This window comes from Siniperca chuatsi, linkage group LG6, assembly GCF_020085105.1.
Source record: "Siniperca chuatsi isolate FFG_IHB_CAS linkage group LG6, ASM2008510v1, whole genome shotgun sequence".
Lineage (NCBI taxonomy): Eukaryota > Metazoa > Chordata > Actinopteri > Centrarchiformes > Sinipercidae > Siniperca > Siniperca chuatsi.
Window position 1 is genome coordinate 13,991,569 of NC_058047.1, and position 24,957 is coordinate 14,016,525.

Consider the following 24,957-nt stretch of genomic DNA (forward strand, 5'->3'; position numbering starts at 1 on the left):
GGAAGACAAAGGAAGAGAAGATGTTTAGTAACTTTACATAACCTGACCATCCACTTTAGAGGGAACAGACGTCTAACATCCTTTCAGAAAGTCAAGTCAAGCTAAATCAACTGATATCAATTTGTTGTGTGGTGATTTTTAGCATGCTAGGCGAGGTGAGATTGTTTTGTCAACTGTTTCCGACGTCAAGAATGAACTTTGAAACTCAGCCAGAAAGACTTTTTGTTGACGTCTTTGTTGAACCTAAACACAACTTTATTGAATGCTGAAATCAACGTATATACCGCCCCCTCTCCTAACTAATATTTGTCCCACTAAATTTTTTTTAACTTGAGTTGTCTTAGGTAACAAGACGATGTGTTAATATTTTACCAGTCAGTACAGTAGTAAACACCCATCTCAGGATATGCACAGAAAACTCTAGGAACATGTTTCAGCTTTACAGGAAGCCTGATGACTTAACTCTGGTTAAACCTCTTGAGTTACAGATGCTAGTGGGACACAGGCTAGCAAGGAAAGGGGGCAGGACTTCAGCTCTCTATTTCAGAAGACATATTCAGACTAAATAATGAAGTGAAGTAAAATGTGAATTGAGGATAAGCACAAGGTAAGCAGCAGTTCTTTTCTGTTTTTGTGGGAGAAAATGTCACATCAACACCTTTCAAATTTGGCAGCTTAATGTCATCTCAAATGTCATATTTCAACACTGATTTGCTGATTTTAGATTCTACTGGCCAGCCAATGTAATTTTAGTTAAATATGAACAAGTAGTAACCTATAAAACAGTTTTACTCTCCTTTCATATTCATTCAGTTTGATATCTGAGCCAGTGTTTACTGTCTTTTAGTACTTCCTCCCTTTTTGTTCCAGCTCTAAACTTGCAGATTCAGAGTTGAACTTGCCTACCTAAAGCTGCTGGGGGCAAAATGTTGCCCTATAGCCAGAGAGGTAAACAATTTGTGATTTAAAGAAAAACAGGGGGGGCACTCATAGAAAAACAGCTCCATAGCACTACTGGGATTGCAAAACTCCACAGGGAACCTTTAATATGCTGTTACTGCAGATGATACTTCCTGTAGACACACTGGAAATAGCATGGCTTAGTTAGGTTTTAAAGTAAAATTTACATTTAACTGGTTAGACAAAAGAAGCAGCACTTATTACAACACCCTCCTTCACCTATTAGCGACAGGCTTAACCTTATGTAAAAATGAAAAAGTGCTCTGTCAACTTTACCTAGACAAACGTAAAACATGATCTCCAGCCAGAACAGCACCAGGTGCCTTCTGTTTAGTGTGAGCCTTTGAATTATAACAGTGTTCTGAAACTAAATGACTAAACAGTCCCTATGGTCCAAAAGAGCAGCACAAGATGTGACCAGGGGGACTTCTTTTTTTGTTTGTTTTAAATTCAGCCGGTTCACTGCAGTATGCAGGCAGAAAGAAAAGCAGCGAGGCAGTGAAGTAACTTCTCGTCTTTTCTTAAAAGCTAGCCTACAAGTTTGTTGCTAAAAAAGAAAACGGGTAAATGATGAGGATGTTCTTTGTCCAATGATGAGAGGCAAAGTCTGTGAAGACTCGTGCTGTGCAGTTGAACAGGTGCTGACAAGCCTCGGCAGGGTGCAGCACATTGCCTGTTAAACCCTGCTGTTCTCCCTCCTATCCCTGGTATATTATTTGGGGCTTTACACCAAATATATTCTCCAGTACCTTGTAAAGCTGGGGATGCGCAATACGCAAAAGTGTGGAGGTGATCCTGGTGCTCCCGGTTCGGGTAGCAATGAAGAGATAATGCCCATTTAATGTCTGTTTAAGACCCCAATATGTCAAAGTGATCACTTGGCATCAGTGTGCGAGTGGCTGGGGTCCAGAACAGTCCACAGTCAGGAGGGCCTTGTTATGGATAGGCTGCCAGTGACAGATGTTACCAAGGCAAGAAGCTAAAAATTTTCTGCACCAAACGCAGTGCCAAATGCAAATTCAGCAGCCAAATTTAGCACCCATACTTTTTCGCCCAGTGCAATTGTATTTTAACACAACAAAGTTTAGACAATACAAATAAACAATATTATATTCTAATCACTGCTACGTGGGAAAGGTATACGCAGGATAATCCACTTAAAATAATGCATGATGTAGCGGTTTGCCTGAAGTGCTTGTCATGGAATTTCCTCTTACATGACAGAGTAAAAGTAATTTCTGCATTTTATGCCAATTTTGCTTTTAATCAAACATTTTTTAGACCGGTGTTGGAAAAACGTCACGTTATATGGTTACACACACACACACACACACACACACACACACACACACACACACACACACACACCAATGGCAAGTCTAGCCGCTTCAGTACCTTGAGGTCCTTGTTGAGGCCAATTATAGCAGTTGGTGTGAAGGCCAATGACAGGAAGTGGGAGAGGGGAAACCAGAACCAGAACTGGGTGAAGACCAGCAGGCCGACCATCGACGGCATGTGAGTGTGACCTGTCCTGGACTGCAGAGAGATGGTCACATTACGTCCACCTGGACAACAGAGGGCAGAGGAGGAAGAGAAGGTTTCAGTATTATGGCAGAGACCTACATGATATTGGTCATTGACCAGATGACACACTAGTTAAAAACAAATGTTATGTAAAGTAACTCTTAATATGACATTTCACATTTGCATACTATAGCACAATTTTAAAATATGTAATTTTAACACAGATAAAATAATTATTTTATTCAAAGCTACAGCTCCCATTGGTCAAGGTACATTCTGAATGAACATAAAGCAAATTGCTGCCTTGTTTTATTTGCACAAATCTGTTGAGTAATACAGCTTGTGATAATTGCCTTTTTATTTATTTATTTTTTACTCATGCTTAAAACTTTACAGTGTGTGCAGGCATGTCTTCACCTCAATTCGAACAGCCTACAGCAAAATCAACGTGCGTTTGTGTCCACTAACATTTTTTACTTGATATGCTATTGCCACCACCAGGTCTTAAGACACCTCTATGCATAAAGGCAAGCCTAAAGCGAGGTGCAGTTGTTGAAGGCAAACAAACAACTTAATTGCTTTTAACTTTATATGCCAAGGCGTTTTTATAAGTAGGTACAGAAGAAGATATCTGTTAGCTTAGAATATAGACAAAATATCCCAATATCATGTTTCAGCTTTTCAGAAAGATCAATGAAAGAGACCCAGCCAAGTGTGCAACAGAGGATAGTGAAACACACTCAACATACATGTGACAACCCTGGTGCTTCTTCCACAATGCTGGAGCCTTATTAAGATTTTGGTTTTAGTATTGATTTAGCACATTGCTAGGATTGAACAAATGTTAATGATGATCAGTAAAATCTCAAAACCAAATTTGTTGGAAATCAGTTTAGAGAAAATACAACAGTAATATACAGTACTGTCACATCTCTTTGGCATAAAATAACTGCTGCTGCATTATGTACTGCTGGTGACAGACTTTTGATGTTAAATAGCAGGGTTTTATATAAAATGTGAATCAGGACAAGGTTGAAAAAGAGCATGCAAGCTCAGCAAACCAGCAGAGTGCTGAAAAGGAGAATGCACACAGAGCAAACCTCAAGCAAGCCTTATGTATCCTTGATACATAGAGGTTAAAAATACATACTGCTCAGTAGAGAAAAAATTCACTATAGGTAAAAAATGTACTCCATCATTTTAGATTTGAGTTTGGTCACATGAGCGCTGTGGGTGAAACCACTGCCCTGAGAATCCACAATTAGCATCCATGACACTCAACAATTCAATAAACCTTACAGTTTAGAGACTACAAATAACAAAAAGGCGCAAAGTTGGAGGCTAACTTCTCTTTGTTTTAACAATTACATTCCTTTGAATTGTTCAGAATGTCATACTGATCACTGAATATGAAACAAACCCATTTCAACTTGGCACAAGAACTGTAAGATGAGGGAGTGGGAGGTTAATGAGGGTACAGACCAGGATGGTCACCACCCTGAGAAGGTTGTCTTTTGGCTTCAACTTGTCTGATCTGTTGATCAAAAGGAAGGATTTATATTACAGGGACAAATTGGCGAGCCAGTTAAACCCAGGAATGCATTGTCTACAGCATCCTGCATTTAAACCTAAAAAATAAAATCCATTCATCATCATTAGATGTGAGCTACACTGGAGATTAATAATTCATCTCTACATCACAAGAGGAGTGTCAGCTGTCCCCAAAATAACAGATGCTTTTCCCAGCTGTGTTAAAGTAGCTGCAGATTAAATAGAGCTCATTTTCAGCTTGATTTGTATTAAAAAAATTTAAAAGGCGTAAATCTGTTTTGAATTAATTTCTATCTAGACTTTATGTTCCATGGTCAAGATGATGTTCTGTTACCTCCTGCAAAAGGACGTTCACCATTTTTCTATCATCAAAAAATAACAGTGAGCCTTTTGGATAACTGGAACATTGTTGCAGGCTACAGATGCTCTATTAGGGTCTGATTACTAATTTTACCAGAGAATTAAAAAGGACAAAAATAATGCTAGTGTGAAAGTGCGTGTTCTAACAAATAGAAACTTAGGTAAATTTCAGTTTGTCTGTGGAGCGGACCAAAAAGAAGGTGGTGAACAGGGATCAAGGGTGCTCCTTGGAGCAGTACTAAAGAGTAACAGACCTCTCCAGGGCTTTCTGAGACAAACAGTAGGGAGGGACTGCAGAAGGGAAGACCGAGGGAGAAGCTAGGACACAACCAGGATGAATCATGAGTCATTTTTAATAGAGATGAAAAGAAAAACTCTCCTTTAAAAAAAGGGTAGGTTACTAGGGAGTAGCCCTTCCAACAAAAAAAAAAAAGAGATCTGCCCAGACAATACCAGTTAAATCATCTGCTGTTGTTTTACTTTGTACTCACTTTTTCCTCATGTCACTGAGGTGATTTAATAACAGGGCCTTATCTTGACATCTGAACCAGTGTCGAAACCATTCCAGTCCCACGGATTGAACGTTGGCCAGAATGCGTCACAAGGTCTGCTTGCTGCACCACAATTGGGTGCTTAAGAGTCTCTTAAAAACTTAAGAGGTTGAGAGCACTTGACTAGCGAGTTCCCCCCCACCTGCTGTTTTTGCAAACTCTTCGCCAATTTTCATTTCAAAGAGTTGGTGAGGGAGGCATGGGGATAAGGGTAATTCCTCAAAAAGGTGTTATATGACAATATCAACAATCAACCTGCTCGCTGTGTCGCTTTGAAAAGATGAAACTGAATCCAGTAAGACAGAAAGATGGGGCATGTTTCGTTACATGAATGAGAGAGAAATCACTAATTAAAGCTATTTAATGGGCCGTATCAATTAGTGAGGAATAGTCTGTAAATGGAGGCTGAACATGTAGGGGTGAGAGAGATAGTTTGTGTGAGAGAACGAGCAAGAGAGACTGACATTTCCTGGGTTATGAGCACCAGTGATCATGAAACTGAGCTCTAAATCACTTCCGCCCGTCAAATTAAATACAATTACCAGTGCACCTCAAACAAACGCCTCACCCCTTACAAGAATACTAAAACATTCACACCGCACAAACTTGAGCATGTCTGACATTCAAACAGCAGTGGTGTTTCCTGCCTGAATGTGTTTAAACTGAAAACATGGGTTAAGTACGGAGAGCTGGAGTGTGGCATGAAGAGCAGGGGGGGAGAGAGTATGCTGTATGAAAAATGACACTGGTGGTCAGGGTTTTTCTGGATGGTCTCATGCAGGGTCATCTTGGCATGTTTGCGGAGTTTATTACGGTTAATGTGCCTGATTTGATATATGATTGAGGTCTTGCCTGTCCCAGCATGGCTAATCTGCTCAGAACAAAATAACCATCAAATAGTGCTGCAGGAGGGGTGAAGTTAATCAAGAGGCAATTTTATGTCTGATGAAAAACGTCCATGAGTCACAGCATCTCAAAAAACACATACGCTGCACTTATCCTTTGAAGAAACGGGGCAAATACTTTGTGTAAGTTGCAACACCTGATAGTGTATTTAGATAGCAGTGTGTAAACAGAACTGGTTTCTTTCTGGCTTAACACACAAGGTTTTATGTTAGTGCCAGAAAATGGGTTTCTGCTCCTGCCTGCATTGAGGGTTTGTGTATACATATGAATATGGGTGTGCTCTGCCTGTGTGCGAGTGTGTAGCTCTCCATGTGATGATGTGCAGCTCTCAGGGACTCACACACACACACAAACAAACACACACACGTTGCATGCTTGTATCCACAAACACCCGCACAGACACACAAACACAGAGACTATCAGACAAACAGTAATCACCAGGGGGAGACCTACAGGCCATATGGCTGAGAGCAGAGCAGGGCTGAGGTAGGAACGCCAGGCACTAACACACCTTGGGATGATCTGTTCCAGAGACACAGTGCACGGGTGGTCAACCGAAGAGGGTTACTCTGTGTTTGCTTGAGCGTAAAGGAACTCAAATTACGGCTCTCACACACACGCACATACACAAAACCACATTACAGTTAGAGCACTGCACTTGTTTTAGTGTAATTAAGAATTTGGGCTTTTCGTATCCCCCCCGAGGGGTCAAGGCACAAAGCAGGCAGGACCACATACCGGTTTGATCTCTTGCTCAGTGACAGACATGGATAAATCCACTGCCTACTGAGGAGCTCAAGCTGGTGTCTTTCCAGTTAAACTATATTTCCAACTACCAGCCTGTATAAACTAGGAAATATGTCTTGTGCACTTCTGTTGGAAGACTAACCTGCGTCGAGGATTCCCTGGGCCAAGATGGCGCCGAACTTGGCCATAACGTCATCATGCTTGTCGTTGATCACCTTCGCATAAAGCTGCCTGAACTGGTTCACCTAAAATAGTGAGGAGGGGAGGAAAATATGTTAATGTACAACAAATAATAATTGCTGGTGTGACGCAACATTTTATTTGTGTTATGATACTGTGGATCAACGTGACATTTTTAAAAAGTGTCAAAATGTGAACTTAAACATGTCATGTGACCTTAATTTACATCAATGGTTCTCAATTTAAACAAAAATATTGCAACTCTATGTTAGAGTCTAGTGCTTTTGAAGGAAAACAATGTTTGGAGAAATACATCAATAAAGAAAACAAGGTTATATGGTTGCAAACTAGCAAAATTTCAATCTTAAAAACTAGTGAGTTCAAAGCTTGACTCTGTACCAATACACCTTTTAATAAACCTAACTTTTCATTGTGACTTTACTTTGTGAATGCAATTAATGACTAAGAATCCCTGCGGGCTTTAAAATACTGTAGAGAGGGTGTATGGTTGCATCATGTTGCCAAGTCTGCGCCTCCTTGTCAGAGGCTCACCAAATTATGGGGAAGGTATACATTTGAATGTGGCTGTCACAGGCTGTAATGCAATTTGCCAAACTTGCTCTCTGTCAGCACAATATTCATAACAAAACTTCATCAGCATTGCCACACCCATGGCGATGGTGTGGTACCTGTGGGAGTCCCGGCACTAACAGCAGCTCTGGATAGCCATAATGAAATTGCATCCAATCGGTTGTTATCGGCCAATTTGGGACGATTTACCACCTTATAACTAGAGGGCTAAGATTTCTATCTACAACAGTGAAGCAGAGCTGGAAATTACAAAGACTGGCACATTGAAATAACCAGTCAACGACACAATACCTCCTCCGTTTACCTCTTGCACAATCCTGCATACCGCCTTGAGCTTTAAGGACTGTTGCTGTGCAGATGAGGAGTCTTTGAAAATGTGCCTCGCAAATCTTAACAGTCTATGACAAAGTATGAGGTGCTCCAAGGGTGAGTGCGTGCAGTTATGCCTGGACTAGTCACTCTCCAGTCTTTCATGACACAGATTTCTTTCCCTCTGTCTTAACAGTAGATGCTCTCTGCTTTTGGTCAAGTCTTCCCCCTTTTCTTTCTCCTCACTCTTTACTCAGCAAAAGTTCTGGTGGTATTAAGCATGATGACACTAGAGCATGTTGTTATTTCACAGATAACCAACAGGCCACCTAGACATAAAACAGAGCGGTGTTTCTTTGTGCTCCATACATTTTTACAAACTGGTTCACATTCAGAAAATGTCTCTGCTCTTTAAAAAGGTCTGCTAGAACTATAAAAGAAGTCTCTAGACCAAAACTGACCAAGGCTGTTATCACTGCTGGCTATAAACCAATTGTATTAATGATAACTGAGAAGCAATCAAACAAGTCTTGAATATACAAACATTTTTCCCTTACCTTGGGACAGGTGACCTCGGTCTGCTGGATCATGATGAGGGCAGAGGCAATGAGGGCACCTTGTCTCACATAATTTACTGGGTCGTTGGTCATGGGCTCCAGCAGATTGATGGCCTCCTGTGGGGAGAAAGGCATAACAGAAAAGTTGGCAATGTTGCTTAAAATTAAGTGTAGTAAACGGTGAAACGTTTGTTTCAGTAAATGGTTATTTACAAGCTGCATAACCCTTATGGGGCTTGTAAGTAGGACCAAAACATTGCTGCAAGGAGCAGAAGAGCTATGCACTTGGCATAGTTTTTTTTTTACACATTTGCCACTATTTCACTGGAGGAGTCAATTACTTCAAAATTTACATTAAATTATTATTTACTTTAAGCCTGCAATTACTCTTAATCTTTGTCGAAGGTGCTGCACCAGAAACCATGTTATCTAAGAACAAAAACACTTTAAGGCAAAGAGACATAGATTAGTCAAATATAAAATAGAGCATGTTTTATTAGAGGGACATCAGTTGAAAAAATGTTTGTAAGAGGATGAATATTATCTTCTGACTATTGTAAGAATGAGACAGTGTAGGAAATGGCACCTTGAGCCTTCTCTAGTTTAGTCTGTAGCCTAGAGTCTGTCAAGGCCCTCCAAGGCTTAACGGTAAGTTTTAGAACTGGCTGCCAGGCTGAAAACCATCATACGGTTGCTAAAGTTGGCAGAATGGTTACCATATTTTTATGTTTTAAATTGGGAGTGAAAGATGTCCTGTGTAATCATATTTCAATGGTTCTACAAACACATCAAGGGACATAAAAAGGATTTTGCTATGTAGCAGGTGGCTAAGCTAAAAATGCTAAATAAAAAGACTGGACTGGCTAAGACTACATTTTTAGCATGCATTTGTGAGGTTATTTATTTTGTACAGCTTTACAAAAGATGGAATAATGACGTCTTTTAATTCTGCCGTATTCCTATAGTAGTGGTGGTAGTGAAAAGGGTAGTTTGTGTCAAATTGAAGTAGACATGAAACTGACAATTTGAGTTTTTTTTTTATATTTTGCCATTCCCAACAGAGCAGATCAGTGCAACGGGGGCACTTTTGTTTGGTTAAATACAGGAAAGGGGATTATCAACAGAGGCAACCAGACCACACAAATTAATGACATTAGTGTCATCCATATCTGGTTGCCCGGGACAACTGAGTAACAGTTACGACAAGCTGGGCCTTCCTCCCAAGATCACTCTGAATGAAAAAATGAGGGAGGACCACCTCTTTCCTCTTTTTATTTCTGCACTCTCCTCTGTTCTCAGTAGTACTTCTCTCTGAACAGTAATGGCTGTAACCCACACCACCAGACTTGGAGGGAGGCGTCAGCTCTGCCGAGGAAAAAGAAACAAACTAGGATGATGACAGTGGAGGTAAAATAAACCATGTTTCCATCAGTGCTCTCGGCTCAGCTGGCTGAGACAGCCGTGTATCGGGATGATAAGTCAAGAGTGTAAAGCCCACACCAGTCGACCACATCCTGTTCCTGATAGGTTGTCGGGGGGTTTAATTGAGGGTATTTACTGTCAGGCCCAATCAGCAGAGCAGGTCGACACATAATGTGGTTGCTTAAGATCCTCTTAATCCATGTACAGTGGTGGACTGTTTTCTTCAGGCTTGTGCCTCAGTGTGAGTTGGACTTTAAATTATATTCAGTTCAGTACTGCTAAAAACTGGCCAGAAGCTTGTGTAAATAAATGGAACAGTGCAGAACACACTTTACCACGAAATAATTTCCATTTTCATACATCTTTATAAAACTGGATCATGTGACAGTATTCTGAAACACTGAAATGGTTCTTATGAGTCTGTCTGGTGTTTAACATTACATTTGCACACATATTTCTTGGTGAACAATGCTTCCATCCAATTCACTAAACAAGCTGAGCTCTATTTAAGAATTTCATTATGGCACAAAATCAGCATAAAACAAACCGACTACACCGAATTTCAAAACAGCTTTCCTGTGCAGTTTTCTCTTTGACATATAAAAAAAAAACAGATCAGGAGCACCAGTCCAGTAAAAATATCCAAAGCCCAAGGTGTATAAATATGATGGCAAAGGAATGTATTCCCTCTAAATAGGTGACCCACTTCTCTTGCCACAACATCATTACTCTCACTAAGGACCTAATGTGCTCGAGGTTTTATTCTGGAAAAACCAAGCAGTAGAGCTTTGGAACGTATCAGCTCTGTAGCCTGCCTCGGTATGATCTGGTCCAAAACATTCACTTTGGTGCTTCAAGGCTCAGGATGCAATGAGCCATGACTCTCCTTGGGCTGTGCCACCTGAGACTGATCAGGCCACATAGTTAGACAACTCAGGAAATGGCAGCCCCCCGACTTCTGTCTTCTTCACTCTCCTTTTCGGACTTCAGTTAACCCAAACACGATGACAGGGTACAGCCCAGTGACTGTGTGCCAATTTGGACCATTTTATCAACAAATCTCTCAAGAACTTTCCACAATTTATGAGCTCCTCGGTGCTGACCCTCCATGAAAATGAAGACAAATGCCAATAGATTACAAATAAAATAGCTGCTTACCTTACTTTTTAAAATCACTATATACAGCAACCGAGATAATTGTTGAAGCACTTAGAGGCCTTCGATCAAACTGTTATGACTTGAAATTTGTCTTGAAACAGGTTCAAAAGAAGATGACAGTCCTGTGCAATGATCTTGGGATAATAACAGCTTTTGAGCAACAGCATTACACCCATTTTATAAATTAACTTTAGCAAATCAACATTTGTTCTGGTAACAAAGTAACAGTCTTTCCTCAGCAACTTTTGCAGGGGCCACAGAAACTGAGTCTGTACTTGCCCATCTAAGATGAACCTCAGAGGAGCCATCAATTGGCTGCTTAAAAGGTAAACCCTTTGTGCAACATAGATAGTCCTTGCATCAGTGACGCACATATTACGCCAAGACACAAAAGAGAGCACATAGGATAAATGAGGACAGAGGTCTAATGCTGCCTTTGTGGTTGGGAAAAAAAAAAAAAAAAAAAAGAAGCCACCTAAGCTTTTTTTGTTCACAGCTGATGTAAGGCTTGGTCCATATGGTTCACCCTTGTGTATAGTATGTTTGATGGGAGCTGGAACATGGGACATTGTAAATTCTCAAATAGTGGCAGAATAGAGAACCATACCTTTAGTTTTTATCAGTGTTAAGCTGCTGTTAATAAACGTCAACACTACTGCACGTGTTTCACATTAAAAGCCTGTAGTAGATTCAGACGGCAAAATTCCTGCGGTTCTTGGTAGGCTGTTATTTTGAAACACTGGGTTAACCTTCATTAACAGCAGCTCTACACAATGAGAGAAAAAGGCTAGGTAAGGTAAATGCTTTTTAAGTTGAAAAGGAGGGGGGTGACAGGGGAGGCACTCACCTTATTGCCTGTCCCAGCACAGCAGATGCCCAGAGCCATGGCAGCTCCACAACGCACATGAGGGTTGTAGCTCTCTGACAAAAGAGACACCACACTGGGACACTGCTCAGGGGTCCTGAGGAGAGACAGGAGAGAGAATTTAAAAGTGAGTCAACAAGAGGGACTTGAAGTTAACCACTAAAGATCCATCCATCACTGATACCGTGGGTTACGGTAAAAAATAATAATACTTTTTTTTTTACAGCAGTGTGGAGGATAAATGTCACTAACTAGTTTAGCGCAACTATTATTTGACTGTGGCACAGTGGAAAGAGCATAAAATATGGCGCTTTGATTTATGTCTCTGAAAACTCTCCAAGTGCTTATGCATTTTCTCCCAGTGCTGCTGTTGTGGAATAGAGAGAATAGAAATCACTGAGCCAAACCATTTAAGCCAAATCTTTGGCTCAAGGTACAATTGCAAATGCTGTGGCTCGACTGTATTAACTGTTTCTTTGCCAAATGAAGCAAACATTAAGGAATACAAATTAAAATCTGCAAAGAAGTTCATTACAAAAAACAACTTATCATTCAATTGAAATAGTCAAGACTAAGATTATAGTAGTACAAAAAAAGTACTTTATGGCAACATCTGCAAAACGCCACTGTATTTTATGTGCCTTTTAGGGGCCTTAATCAATCAATCAAACTTTATTTCTATAGCACCTTCCAACAACCCAAACTGAACCAAAGTGCTGTACCTTAAGAAGGGGGAGAACACTCCTTCCTTCCTTCATTCATTCATACTGTGCTGTTGTTTGCTCCCCCAGTGACAATGAGATACTCAGTCTGTACATGCCAGATACGGGCTCAACCTAGGTGACCAATGCTCTCGTTGCATTAGGTTTAGGTCACCAGGTGAAAATGCCAAGCACCCATGTGGTGGTATCCTGATTTCAACAAAGATCTGCAAGATTTAATAGTCAAGTTTAGTGTTGTGGGTTGTCTTGAATTGGTCCAACAGAGGAATTTAATTTGAAAGAAAAAAAAAGGAGAAAAAAAATTGTACAAGGTTGAAGTAATCTGTTTTATAACTTAGAATGTTATAAAATGTTACAAGCAATTTGCATGTGAACGGTGGTGTTGACAGCACCAGCGCTGCCTGACAGATGAACTGACTGTTGAGATTACTCAGTGCCTTTGAGAGTGAATCAGTGAAAAAATAAGAACAAAGTCTACATATTTGATTTGTCCAATTTTTCTTTATCCAGTCAAATAGCTAGCATTATAATCAGCAGCACAAATCTCAATCAATACTTGGATAGGGACCAGATTGTGAAGCCCCTAGAGACAAATGTGTGATTTTGGGATACATAAATAAAATTGACTTGACCTGATCAACATGTAGGTTGTGAATACCTGCCTTTGCAGCAAAAACAGTGTGCTATCTATCCATTATAGGATGAAAAAGTATGAACCTGGCCATCAAAAGCTGAAGGTTTTTTTCCTAAGAGCTAGACACCGAGACCTTATTCATGGTAAGTTTTGAAATCGATAGGGGACTACGGTAGCTTGAGGCATAACTTGAGAAAACTTGGCTTTTTCAAATAGTTTAAAGCCTTTTCAACCTTTTTAAAGTAAAAGGCTAATTACCTTCAACGACCAGCAAAATGGAAGAACTCAGATGGAAAGAAGAAATCAATATCCAGCATTTGTTTAGTCTGAAAAGGCAGTGAAGCAATGACGTCTGTATTTCAAGCCAAACTTAAATATCCTCTTAATATATGTGGTGGACTTAAAAACCTCAGAATGAACTTAAATACTTTTGAAAATCGAAGAGATGAGAAGAGAAGAGGCAATAAATATATTTATGTAAGAAGCTAATTACATGTAACACTTACAAAGGCTTGCAAACACATTTGAATCTAACAAAATCCATTATTAATTCTTTGGAAAAGGACAACCAGCTCGTCCACCATGACCTGAAGACAATGAACCCTTCAGTGTCACTGCTGTACTCAGACCCCTGTATAAAATATATGCTTTAAGACTGGTCATACATGCCAAATTATTATAAGAAATATTTACTTAAAGATTACAAAAGAGGCCTTTACTCAACTGGTTAATGTACTGTATGACCACATGTGCATGCCTCACATTTATTATGGTGTGAATGGCAGTGGCTGTTTCAGCTGCAACTTAATAACTCCCTCTGTCTGTCTACAGGTCCCAGGCGATGCCCTAGGAAGTAACGCACACATTGAAAGGTAAGCGAAAGAAGCAGGAATACAACTTCACTAAACAATTATAGATGGATTTTGTCACATGAAATGTGACTCTGGCAGTTACTAATGCACTCACACTGTAAGAGAGCAGATCTCATTAGGATGCTTCCTGTCGGTTACAACCAGTCACCCAAATACATGATGAAAGTACCTGGACAATGTTGTATTAAACAAGCCAAGAGGCTGCATGGCTTTTATAGTTAACACTTAAACCCAATTAAAAATTAACCAATGTCTGGCAAAGGGAAAACAAGTAGCAACAAGGGAACTCGTTTTTTTAATTATGGATTTTTTTATAACAATACTACCTAAAGCTATTAAAAGTTTCACAAGTGCAATAACTCAAACTGCTGTAGCAATCAGCAAAGTGTGCAAAATGTGTAGATCTGACAACTAAGGTTGCAATCTGAGCCAGCATGATTGGATATTATTCAAAAAATGTGCCTGTGTGGCATGCATTTGATGTGATGTGAGCAGTAGTCAGCCTACTGCTGGCTGCACACCTTCAGCCATTTGCTGCATCATTAAAAAAATAATAATAAAAAAAATAATAATCAAAATAATCAAACAATCAAAAGTCTTTTGTAAGAAAATGAGAAAGACAGTGGAGGTTGGCTGGCTGAACTCGGATTTTCACAGTAATCACAGTGAGTCAGCTTAAAGTCTGGTTGTTTACACTAGCTGTCACAAATTAGAAATGCACTTGCTTCCTTCTGACAGTTACAGTATAAGACCACTCCTGGGATTGAATGTAATAAACCCATTTGAAAAGGGTGACCAAAAGAAGACCATACAGGACAGATTATTTTATGGGGGTATTGGCACCTGAAGTAAATTAGGGAGCGTGTTTCAGCTAAAACATCTGGTCTACTGACTGTTCCTGACTGGGAGACCCAAGGGTAAACAGATCCAAGTTGGGGGTTACTGGCTATATTTCTCACATTTTCATGTGAAGAGAATAATCACTCATCATCTGGTTAGTGTAAACTCCAGGAATCGTTGATTTCTACGTCTTTTAATGTGTTGCATCTGCTTTAAAAAGCAAAACAATGAGTGCACACATAGAAAACACATTTTGACTTAGTGAGACAGGGAGATCAAAGGAAAAAATAAATATGGTCTAAGTTTCAAACTTAATTATCTAGAAAATAGGATTGTATTTAAATTACTTCCTCAGCCTCGAAATGTGAGCTTATGGAGGACAAAATGAAAAAGCTACGTGGTACTAGTACAATTTTTGAGCACCTTACACCCCCCCCAACCACCCACCCACACACATACACAAGGCTTCACCCCATACACCACTACTATATCCCCCACCGCTGCTTGCTTCAAATGGAGGAGAGAACAGAAAGTGACAAATATAAACAGTGGGACGGCTGTGTTGAGGGAAATTACCTCCCAGAACCACTGGCATGTTGCCAGCATGAAGACATTCATCTGTTTTGTACAGAGTCTGACTCATAGGCAAGACAGACGGGAGGGAGGGGGAAGAATGAGAGAGCGAACAAGACGGGAGAGAGTGCAAGCTGATCACAGGCTATGAACAAGAGACAGCGAGTGGGAATGGGAGAGAGGCAGAGGAGCCACAACATCTGAAAGTTTTAAACCTGTGATCGCAGTAGGTGATGCGAAGCAAGACTGGGGGTTCCTCCAACATGTGGAAGAAAAACAAATTCCACATCACGGACTGCTTCAGACAGAGACAGATTTAGGTTTTGCCCGCTGAGGGAGAGCATTCTCTGTCACGTTCTTGTTTGGGGAGGGTGGAAATATAAAGATGAGATAGGGGAGTTTAAAAAAAAAAAAAAAAGATATTAAACTAAGAGGTGTTCAAAGATTGAAATGCACTTGGAGTTAAAGTTAAGACGTAGTGGCTTGGAAAACTACTCCAAGAGTTGAAACATCAACGAGGAACTTAAATGTACAACAGACGTTACCTTCAGGAGCAGGTAAGAAACTTTATCAAAATCACAATAATGCTAACTGACACGGTGTTATTTTGTGTTTTTTTTAAAAATATGAACAAGTTTGATTTTGTGTAATCCATAGGTGTGTACATCTTTGTAGACTTAAGTATTTTAAGTGTAGGCTGTAAAGAGTGACAAGTTGTGTATCTTTCATCTAAAACCTCATGGAGGAGGTTTTTAAATCCTTTCAATATGTTTTATACATTGAAAAAAAACTGTCACAATTTAAAAATATCAATTAAAAATCTTCCCACATTAATGGATTACTTTTGATGAAAAACAATAATTGCGGTTTTTTTTTTTTAATCGTGTATGTATATATAAAAAGGAAATGTAAGCTATTTTTCCTCATATTTTCCAACCTACGACATTTCTTTGCCATAATGTGAAAACAACAATGGTCACCACACAGGAAAGACCCTCTTCATTTGTTATGATAAACGTCTCATTATTATGCCATCACTCAGACAAATTAAAGCAAACGGGTAACAAGGTATCACTGTTCCTTTAACAGACCTGTTTGTTCTTTTAAGTGGGCGCAGTGGATGACAAGTGCATCAACTGCCTGGGAAAGTGAGGACCCCTGCTAACATTTCACTGGAAGTACTAATCGTATTGGGATTATTGCCAGCATTGGAGTTTGTAGTGTTTTTTTTGTCCCCTCGGAGCAGTGGATCCTTGACCAATTGTCAGCTATTCCTTTTGGTTTGTACACTGCACAAGGGATGAAGCATCCTGTGCACTGAGCCTGAGCTGTCCCACCCTACCCTGTGTCCTTGACTGTGGGACCCAGTGACCATGCTGACCGAGTTTCCAACACCAGAAAGATTAGAGCCCGGACCCACGCTAAGGCCTGCTGTAACCTCTGCAGCATCATGTCTCAAGCAGTCGCGGCTCCACTCGAGGCGAACAGCTCACAGTCAGGAGAAGCGCCTGGGGTTCAGCTGAAATGGGCTGCCCTGCTTATTGTCACAGTTATCATCCCCACTATTGGAGGAAACATCCTAGTTATTCTTGCAGTGTCACTCGAAAGGAAGCTGCAGAACGCCACCAACTACTTTCTGATGTCGCTTGCTGTGGCTGATCTGTTGGTGGGACTCCTAGTGATGCCCATTGCCCTCATCACTGTTCTCTACAGTAAGTTTAGCATGGGACCTTGTGTTAGTCTGTCTCATCTTTGACACAAACCTGTACAATACAAAAGCAATAAATACTTTACTCTACCGAAAGAAACATGTCATTGCTCAATGCCCAGATCAATTCCTTGAAACCATTCTAATGAAATGTTGACCCAAATGATGAATGGCATTACATTTATACCTAGCTAGGTTTGAAATGTTTTTAACCCCCATGGGCTGACCAGTTTTAAACAGCCTTGGGTACTAGATCTATTAAACCCAGCAAACCATTACTAACAAATGTTCAAGACAATAATGTTTTAAAGTTGAGTGTAAGAGTGAGTGTGTCTGTGGGTGGGGGCATGACCAAATACAAACAAGTCCCCCATTTCATTGGAAAATTGTATTTATCCTTTATTAGTCTTACTAATTTACAAAGAAAAACAGGCCAGCTATGGGTAAGCAAAGGATAGAAAAGGATAAAAATAGTTTGTGAGCAACACTAGATACAATCGCGACTATCTCTAAACAAATTATTCTAGATGAAATATAACGAGATGGTGGACAATAAACATCCTACTTCCTTTGGCAGTGCTATGGTAGCAGTTGCACAGCTTGGAGTGAACTGTTCATCTAGGGGACCATTGTCCATAGGAATAAATGCTAATAAAAATGGTTTTATTTTACTTCCAGTGACAGTGCTGTGTAAATACAGCTGCATAGAAACTGATTTAGACTCCTATTCTCTATGTTTTAACTACAAAATGAAAACAAAAATCACGTTTGAAAGGCCTGCGCAAGTCAGACTGGTGACAGGTGCTGCTTTTGTCTATCTATCTTAATGCAGAGGCTACATAAGTAAGGGCTATGCAATTAATATATTACATCTAAGCTTCTAATAAATATATCTATGTCTGCCTACATGCTATCCACATTCAGATCCAAGGGTTTATCTCAAGCCCTGATAAAAAGTCCTAATCCTTAGGTTGAGAACCAATTCACTAAAGGTGTGAAAGCATTCATGTGTGCACAAGTGCATATCTTTGTGACTGATAAAAGTACAACTTCATTTAAAATACACCAATTAAATTTTTAGGTTGGTAGACTGGTAGAGTGAGATGTTACAGTTTATTAATCAACGACTGAAAATTTTGAGAGTGATTGTATATATACTTACTTATTAGTAAATAATAGACCTGCCCTCTAAAAGTCTATGATTCGAGTTTTCAGTCGAGAAGACCCCGAGTCGACTTGCATTTTATCAGCTAAAAAAGTTCTGTGATTTGACTAAGTCATTGTAAACAGAGCAATGCTGAAGCAACAGCATGGCGGGCTGAAAACTTTACAAACCAAGTCTTGTCTCAAAATGAACTCACCACAAAACTGTGGTGGAAGTGGAGAAGGGTAATGGAAACGGAGGGCAGCGCAACGCCAGACAGCATGAGGCAGTGCAACGCTACTCGTGTCCGTTTGTCTGGTGCTGAATGTTACTGAAGTCAGCTAAACCACTTTTGAAACAGACACTGGTACAACCTCCTCTACTGTTCGCCTGACAGCGCTGTCAGCAGCCCGGCAGGGGAGACACTCCGTGGTGCGCTAGGATTTTATAACTGAACAATGACATGGACCCACTTTTACTTTCTCTGTAGGCTGATATAGGAGTTAAGTGTGGGGTGGATTCTCTGTAGATGCACTGAACTGACACCAACTGGGCAGGGGCATGTCTCATATGTGTAGGTAAAGTGTACTGAAGAAAAAACAAAAAATATCTATAGACAAGCAAAAACAAGAACCAATGAACCACAAGCACATGATAAATTAATATACCAAAGAAAGGTTATATTGTCAATACCAGCAGAACATCACTGCTCTCCAGTGCTGCAGCAAACACACCCTAATGGCCAGTACAAGAAAAACTACCGCATGAGGCTGGCAGAGATATGGGTTTAGATAAAAGATCAAGCTAAATGCGAGGCCACAGAGCAAGGTACAAAATACAAAGTTTAAGAAGCTTCAATTTAAACCTGAAAGAGCAAGACAAGAATGTGACTGGATTACAGTTACACCTGTAAGGACTGCCAGTCATTTTCCACATCTGCTAGGCAGATGAATTCAAAGCATACAGGGAACAACTTGAAACATGTAAAGACATCTGCTTGTTTAAAATGTGAGCTGTGTGAACAGACACTGTTGTAAACTTAAATTATAGCACTGTGTGACAAAAAGAAAAACACTGCCGAGAAGATTTTTTTTCAGAGGATAGATGATTTGGTGTTGCTTCCTGAAGTGTCGTACATGCAAGGCATCGTCTTTCAACACATTACACTATAGACTGAATCAAAGTTTTCGTCGCTCTACTAGCCATATTATATATACACATTTTCTCTACCGCTCTATTCACTTCTCTTGTTTCTTTAAATTATTTTATTTATTTATTTTATTTCCAGCAGACAGGCATCTTGGGGGAGGATAAGAAACAGCAAATATACATACTGTTTCTTGGATAATTAACTGAGCCCATTCCTTTCAAAAAGCCTGAACTATCTACAATATAATCATTTTGACTTTTATCCCCTTTGCAAAATGACAAAGAAAAATTATGAAATAAGAAATAATGATGCAGATGACTTTTGTAATTTTTAAACAACAACAAATGTAACATAACCAATGCAATAATATGAATTCCTATGTAAGGCACTGACCACAGCCCTGTGTAACCAGAAACTGCTGGACATCATTTACCCTCCGTGAAATATACGCTGGCATTTTCAAAAGCAAACCATAAAAAGAACAATAAAGCTGTGTTGTTGTTTTTCTTTCCTTACTGTATGTTCTCAAATACACAATATAAAACACATACCTAGTGTTGGCTGTTGTTTCTTTTCTGCAACAATTACAAGGTTTTCAAAAGGTTTTGATAACATTATCCATTTAACAAGACTATGAAACTAATACGACAAAGGAAGTATTTGTCAATGAATAAGCCTTCCAGATGAAACCTCATCAAAACTATGACTCAAAAATTCCCCCAAGTGTGACAAGAAAGTGGTGCAAGGAAAAGAAGGGGAGGGTGGCTTAACAAAAGAAAATTATGCAAAGGAGTATTTCCAACATTTGCAATGTTAATAGGTGATGGGACAAAAGCCAGAACAATTACTTGCCAATTTTATGCCTGGAACTGAAAATAAACACTACTGTTGAGCATAGTATCTGGTACATCTACATAAAGAGCTTTTAGCTCCATAAACAGTCAGTGAACCCTCCTTTTTCCAGTAAAGTCATTCCTCACAGAGATAAACAAACACCAATCTTTTGCATGAGTGCTACTTCCAATCCTTTGCCATTGTGGTACATTTCCCATAACTGGTAGCGTGCAAGACCAAATACTTTTTGAAATGAAAAAGAGTTATACCACATGAGTAAGTTATAGGGAGTTACTAATTGTAGAGACACTACCACAGATACGTGATGTACAATTTGTGTTTTAAAAAGAAAAACAAAACAAACAACAACAACAACAACAACAACAACTGCAAGACAACTGTTTATTGTCTTACTGGACTAATTTCCTTCTCATCTTGTCTTTAGACTCTGACTGGCCTCTTCCAGAGCCCCTCTGTCCCATTTGGCTGTTCCTTGATGTGCTGTTTTCTACTGCATCCATCATGCACCTATGCGCCATTTCATTGGATCGCTACATTGCCATCAAGAAGCCAATCCAACACAGCCAGTACAAATCCAGAGCCAAAGCAATGGTGAAGATTGCACTGGTGTGGCTCATATCCATTTGTAAGCATGTCAATTCAGATTTTTTTTTTAAAAACTTAACTTCTCTTTAAATTTTACAAAACTCTACAGTAGTCTTTACTTTTATGAAGTTATTTCTCAGGAACAGTCTGATTTCTTGACATAAGATCCATGGCAGACCTGGTTTATAGACCCAGAAATATTTGCTAAATGCAATAAAAGCAGATACTATATAAACAGCAACCTGTTAGCAACAGAATACAAATATGGGCAATATGGCTTGTGCATCCAAAGCAAGCTGCACTATTGTTGTGGCTAATTAGGTGTAAAAATAAGGCACTAACCCCAAACACAGTTTGTTACCTGCCGGCAAAACATATCTGATCTCAACAGCAACAGCTAAAATGTTTGGCTGGTAATAATAAGTTTAGCTTTACAGTAAGAAACTAAAAAAAGTAGCTTCTGGCCCTTATGTTTAACACTACAGTGTAAAAATTTGGCCAAATTCACAAAGCCATTAATGCTCAGTGCTCAATGCCCAGTAGTCAGACCACTAAAAGCACAGTCAGTTTGGCTGATGGTTTTGGTTTCATTTGAGCTTAATTTCATGACCAAAGCCAGAAGATCAGATGGAATTAAGGGAGCAGCACTCAACACTGCTGACTATATACTGGTGCTCAGTTTAAGAGGGATCATGGCAGGCAATGGATGATTGGTTTACATTATTTTAAAACCAAAAAAGGAACTCTTGCCATCAGAGCTTACCTCGTTATTCCTGACACTATTCTTTCATTAAACACTAATCTTTTTTCTACTTCTACCATACTCATGAAATAAGTGTTAAAACAATCAAAAACAAAATAATTCAAGTGTCAGGAGTTCATCAATATTACAAAAAGGTAACTGCCAATGTTTGCCAATATTAATTATTCCTCTCATTTTCCAGGTATCGCAATCCCAATTCCAATTAAGGGGCTTAAGAGCTACCATCTTCCCAACAACATCACCTTTAACAGTAACCACACATGCCTGCTGAAAACAGACACCTTCCGGGAGTTTATCATGTTTGGCTCTTTGGTAGCATTCTTCATCCCTCTGACCATCATGTTGGTCATCTACCTACTTACTGTCCAGGTGTTGCGCAAAAAGGTTTATTTGCTCAGGTCAAAGGTGACTCAGCGCTTTGGCTACCCAACATTCTCCACAGTTTTTCAAAGGGAACAGACTGTAACTTCACCTCAAGTTGACCAACTGAACATGCTTGACAGCAGACTTCCCAGGATGCAAGAAAAATCAAATGCGGGCACAACAAACTCTCCTACAGGAGATGAAATGTCCTTTCGGAGAATGTCAACAATGGGCAAGAAGTCAATGCAGACTCTGAGCAATGAGCAGCGCGCCTCAAAAGTGCTAGGCATTGTCTTCCTCCTGTTCGTAGTCATGTGGTGCCCTTTCTTCATTACTAATGTCACCTCTGTGCTATGCACCAGCTGTGATGTTCGTATAATTGACCGCCTTATGGAGATCTTTGTTTGGGTGGGTTATGTGTCGTCAGGCATCAACCCGTTGGTTTACACCCTATTCAACAAAACTTTCAGGCAGGCGTTCACGCGTTACATCACCTGTAATTACAAAAACTGTGCTAGTCATGGGCCAGGAAGGCACCCAAGGGCATCAAATGCAGATCGGACCCTTACACGGATTTCATTCAGATCTTCCATGGCAGAAAACTCTAAACTGTTCATGAAACGGGGAATGAAGAATGGCATTGGAGCAGTTAGCTACCAAAGTCCACTGAGGTGCCGGCAAGCACCTGTACAATCATCCAGTGGTGTTGTGTTAGACACAATGCTCCTGACTGAAAATGAAGGTGGTAAGCAGGAGGAACATGTTAGCTGTGTATAGAGATACCAGACAAATTAATCCAATAAAAAAAAAAAAAAAAAGGGAGCACTTTTAGTGGATCAGATTTATAGTGCAAACTTTTTATCTCTTTAAAGACAAAGGCAAAGACAAATATTCAAAATGCATGATTACAATCTGCTGTTACTCTCAATTTGATTGACAAATCATTTAATGTCAGTACTTACTGTACACTCCAACAACAACAAAATCTAACCTGTTGTTGTCGGATGCTGCTGATGTTTGTTTAAAACAGTAATTTTCCATTTTTTTACAAATCAAAAGCAAAACAAGGCAATATTTTCAATTATGATAATAATAACTCCTTCATTATATATGTGACTATATAGGGACAAAATATTACACTATGGGCCTTTAAGACAAGCCAACAATGTGAATTCTCAAAGATAGCAAGACAGAGCAGAGCAGAAGAGAGTTTGAGTTTTCAAACGTTATAAAACTGTAACCTTGAGATGATCTGTAACAGGTCAACTAAAAAAAAAAAAAAAAAAAGAACACAAGAGGATATGAAAGATCAAAAGTCAACAAAATTCAGGCCACCAAACAAAATGTGAGGAATGAAGACATAATGATAACCTGGAAACTCTCTGTGAATGCAGTATACAATATATTCCTATGCTGATCCTTCAACTTTGGGTCTCTTATATTTTGTTAAGACAACCACAACTCTTCCTTTCAAATCTCTTCCGCAACAGACACATTTAATGTATTGCACTTTTGAAATGATACTTATTGTATTTGCCGGACCTTTGGGAAGCACTCTTGTATGTGTATTGCAGCCTGATGTTTTGATATGTTTCCAAATAAAAGACTGTATATAAGAAAGAACAAAATCCAGACTAAATGGAAACCTAAATGTGTTCAATAAAATATTTTGTGCTAAACTGAAAGAAAACTGCACCAATTCTGAATATCCATGTAATTTCAATGACTACACTCTTACGCTAGTATGATTTTATCAGCAAGTAAAACTGTCTTCATGAACCGCCGTTGACCAAAGCACAACAGGACAGCCAAATAAACAGTGTAAATTAGACAGCCTCAAAAGATCAGCAAATAGCAAATACCGGAATAACGGCAAGTAAGGACACTTTTTCCCCCAGTCCCTTTATGCTTAACAATTGCAGTTTGTAGCCTTTTTGTAAGCAAGAATACCGTAGACTTCCAAATACATAGTACAGTATAATAATAATAGTTTAAACAGCCTAAATTAAACCTACTTAACAAAATATAGACAGTGTTTGATCAATGTAGCAAGAAATATGAGATTTGGATAAGGCCGCACGAGCTTGGTATGCAAGTTTGGAGTGTGTCGTCGTTTTATTATTACCTAGATCGACCCTGTCTCATTGTTAATGAACAGAAACTGTTGATTTTGTAAGAATAGCAGAGACTTAAGATGTTTGAACTTAAAGCTGTCCTCCTTGTGTGCAAGTGTGCATGTTGGGGGAGTAGACAGAGTTATCCTTGAGCCATTAGGGTGGGAAATTGGAGAAGAGGAGGCCAACTGAATTGTTCTGGTTCAGAAGTCTTTCTAAACACAGTGAAGATTTACACAAAGTTTATCTAGCGGCCAATTGATCACGCAGAATATCACAGCCTTTTTTGGGCTTAAAAATGTACGCCCTGATATTTGTGCACTGGCTAGGCGCTCTGTTTAACACTGCTGGTCTCTGATTGGTAAATTCACGTCGGCGTAAGAGTGATTAATCTCTATGAACTGCCAGGGAAGAATATGTGTGAGTGACAGTGACAATTACGTCCAGCTTCCTCTGACAGAGGAATACCTTCCATGAAAACCAGGAAGTCATTATAAATTCTAAACAACAGTGCATCCAAATTCTCCTATCACACCACAGAGGAGCCGTTAATGTCAAACTACATCTCATCAGCAGTACAAATCACCATTTGTTTTAAACATAAAAATGTTGGCAGTGCTTTTACAGGTCCTTATCAAATAAGGACAAATGAGTTTGTTATTATTTTAATATTTTGTACAGAAATAGTAAAAACATTTCAGTGTCATATTTGCAATACATTTGACAACCCAGGAGATTACACTGAATATTGTACAATGGAAGTAAATGTCTAACAGTTTTCTACAAACCTGTTTTTTCTATTCAACAAAGAGAGCCAAACTACACAAATGCAGTGTGCAGATAAATAACTGGAATTTTGGCCAAGACCGTGAGGCTCCAAAGAGAAAGCCCTCTGGTACATGTAGAGAAACTGAACAGTGCTCATAGCTCAAGTAATTCAGTGTGGCCCTTAC

General features: G+C 39.5%; 2 protein-coding genes across 4 annotated transcripts in view; one reads left to right on the forward strand and one right to left on the reverse strand.

Annotated features, from left to right (window-relative positions):
- Positions 1 to 24,957, reverse strand: part of psmd1 (proteasome 26S subunit, non-ATPase 1) — a 40,781-nt gene that overhangs the window by 7,639 nt on the left and 8,185 nt on the right. The window contains exons 17-20 of the mRNA XM_044201085.1: positions 11,664 to 11,778; positions 8,237 to 8,353; positions 6,742 to 6,844; positions 2,356 to 2,525 (exon numbers count right to left, since the gene is read on the reverse strand). Coding sequence (XP_044057020.1) covers positions 2,356 to 2,525; positions 6,742 to 6,844; positions 8,237 to 8,353; positions 11,664 to 11,778 — 505 coding nt within the window. The remainder of the gene's footprint in view (positions 1 to 2,355; positions 2,526 to 6,741; positions 6,845 to 8,236; positions 8,354 to 11,663; positions 11,779 to 24,957) is intronic.
- htr2b (5-hydroxytryptamine (serotonin) receptor 2B, G protein-coupled) lies at positions 7 to 24,951 on the forward strand. Of its 3 annotated transcripts, XM_044201087.1 has the most exons (5): positions 7 to 948; positions 13,104 to 15,879; positions 16,431 to 17,034; positions 20,604 to 20,804; positions 21,709 to 24,951. In XM_044201087.1, the coding sequence occupies exons 3-5, from the start codon at positions 16,773 to 16,775 to the stop codon at positions 22,665 to 22,667; spliced, it is 1,422 nt and encodes a 473-aa protein (XP_044057022.1). In that variant the 5' UTR covers positions 7 to 948; positions 13,104 to 15,879; positions 16,431 to 16,772; the 3' UTR covers positions 22,668 to 24,951. The 3 variants fall into 3 exon arrangements, with proteins under 3 accessions (XP_044057022.1, XP_044057023.1, XP_044057021.1); XM_044201088.1 differs by lacking the exon at positions 7 to 948 and having other exon boundaries at positions 11,787 to 15,879; positions 16,412 to 17,034; XM_044201086.1 differs by lacking the exon at positions 7 to 948 and having other exon boundaries at positions 11,787 to 15,879.

What these genes read in the sequence shown, in the direction of transcription:
- htr2b (XM_044201087.1), top strand. Translation starts at nt 16,773, where the DNA reads ATGTCTCAAGCAGTCGCGGCTCCACTCGAGGCGAACAGCTCACAGTCA. An exon ending in CCTCATCACTGTTCTCTACA is followed by an intron (nt 17,035 to 20,603) that starts GTAAGTTTAGCA and finishes TCTTGTCTTTAG; the next exon opens with ACTCTGACTGGCCTCTTCCA. An exon ending in GGTGTGGCTCATATCCATTT is followed by an intron (nt 20,805 to 21,708) that starts GTAAGCATGTCA and finishes CTCATTTTCCAG; the next exon opens with GTATCGCAATCCCAATTCCA.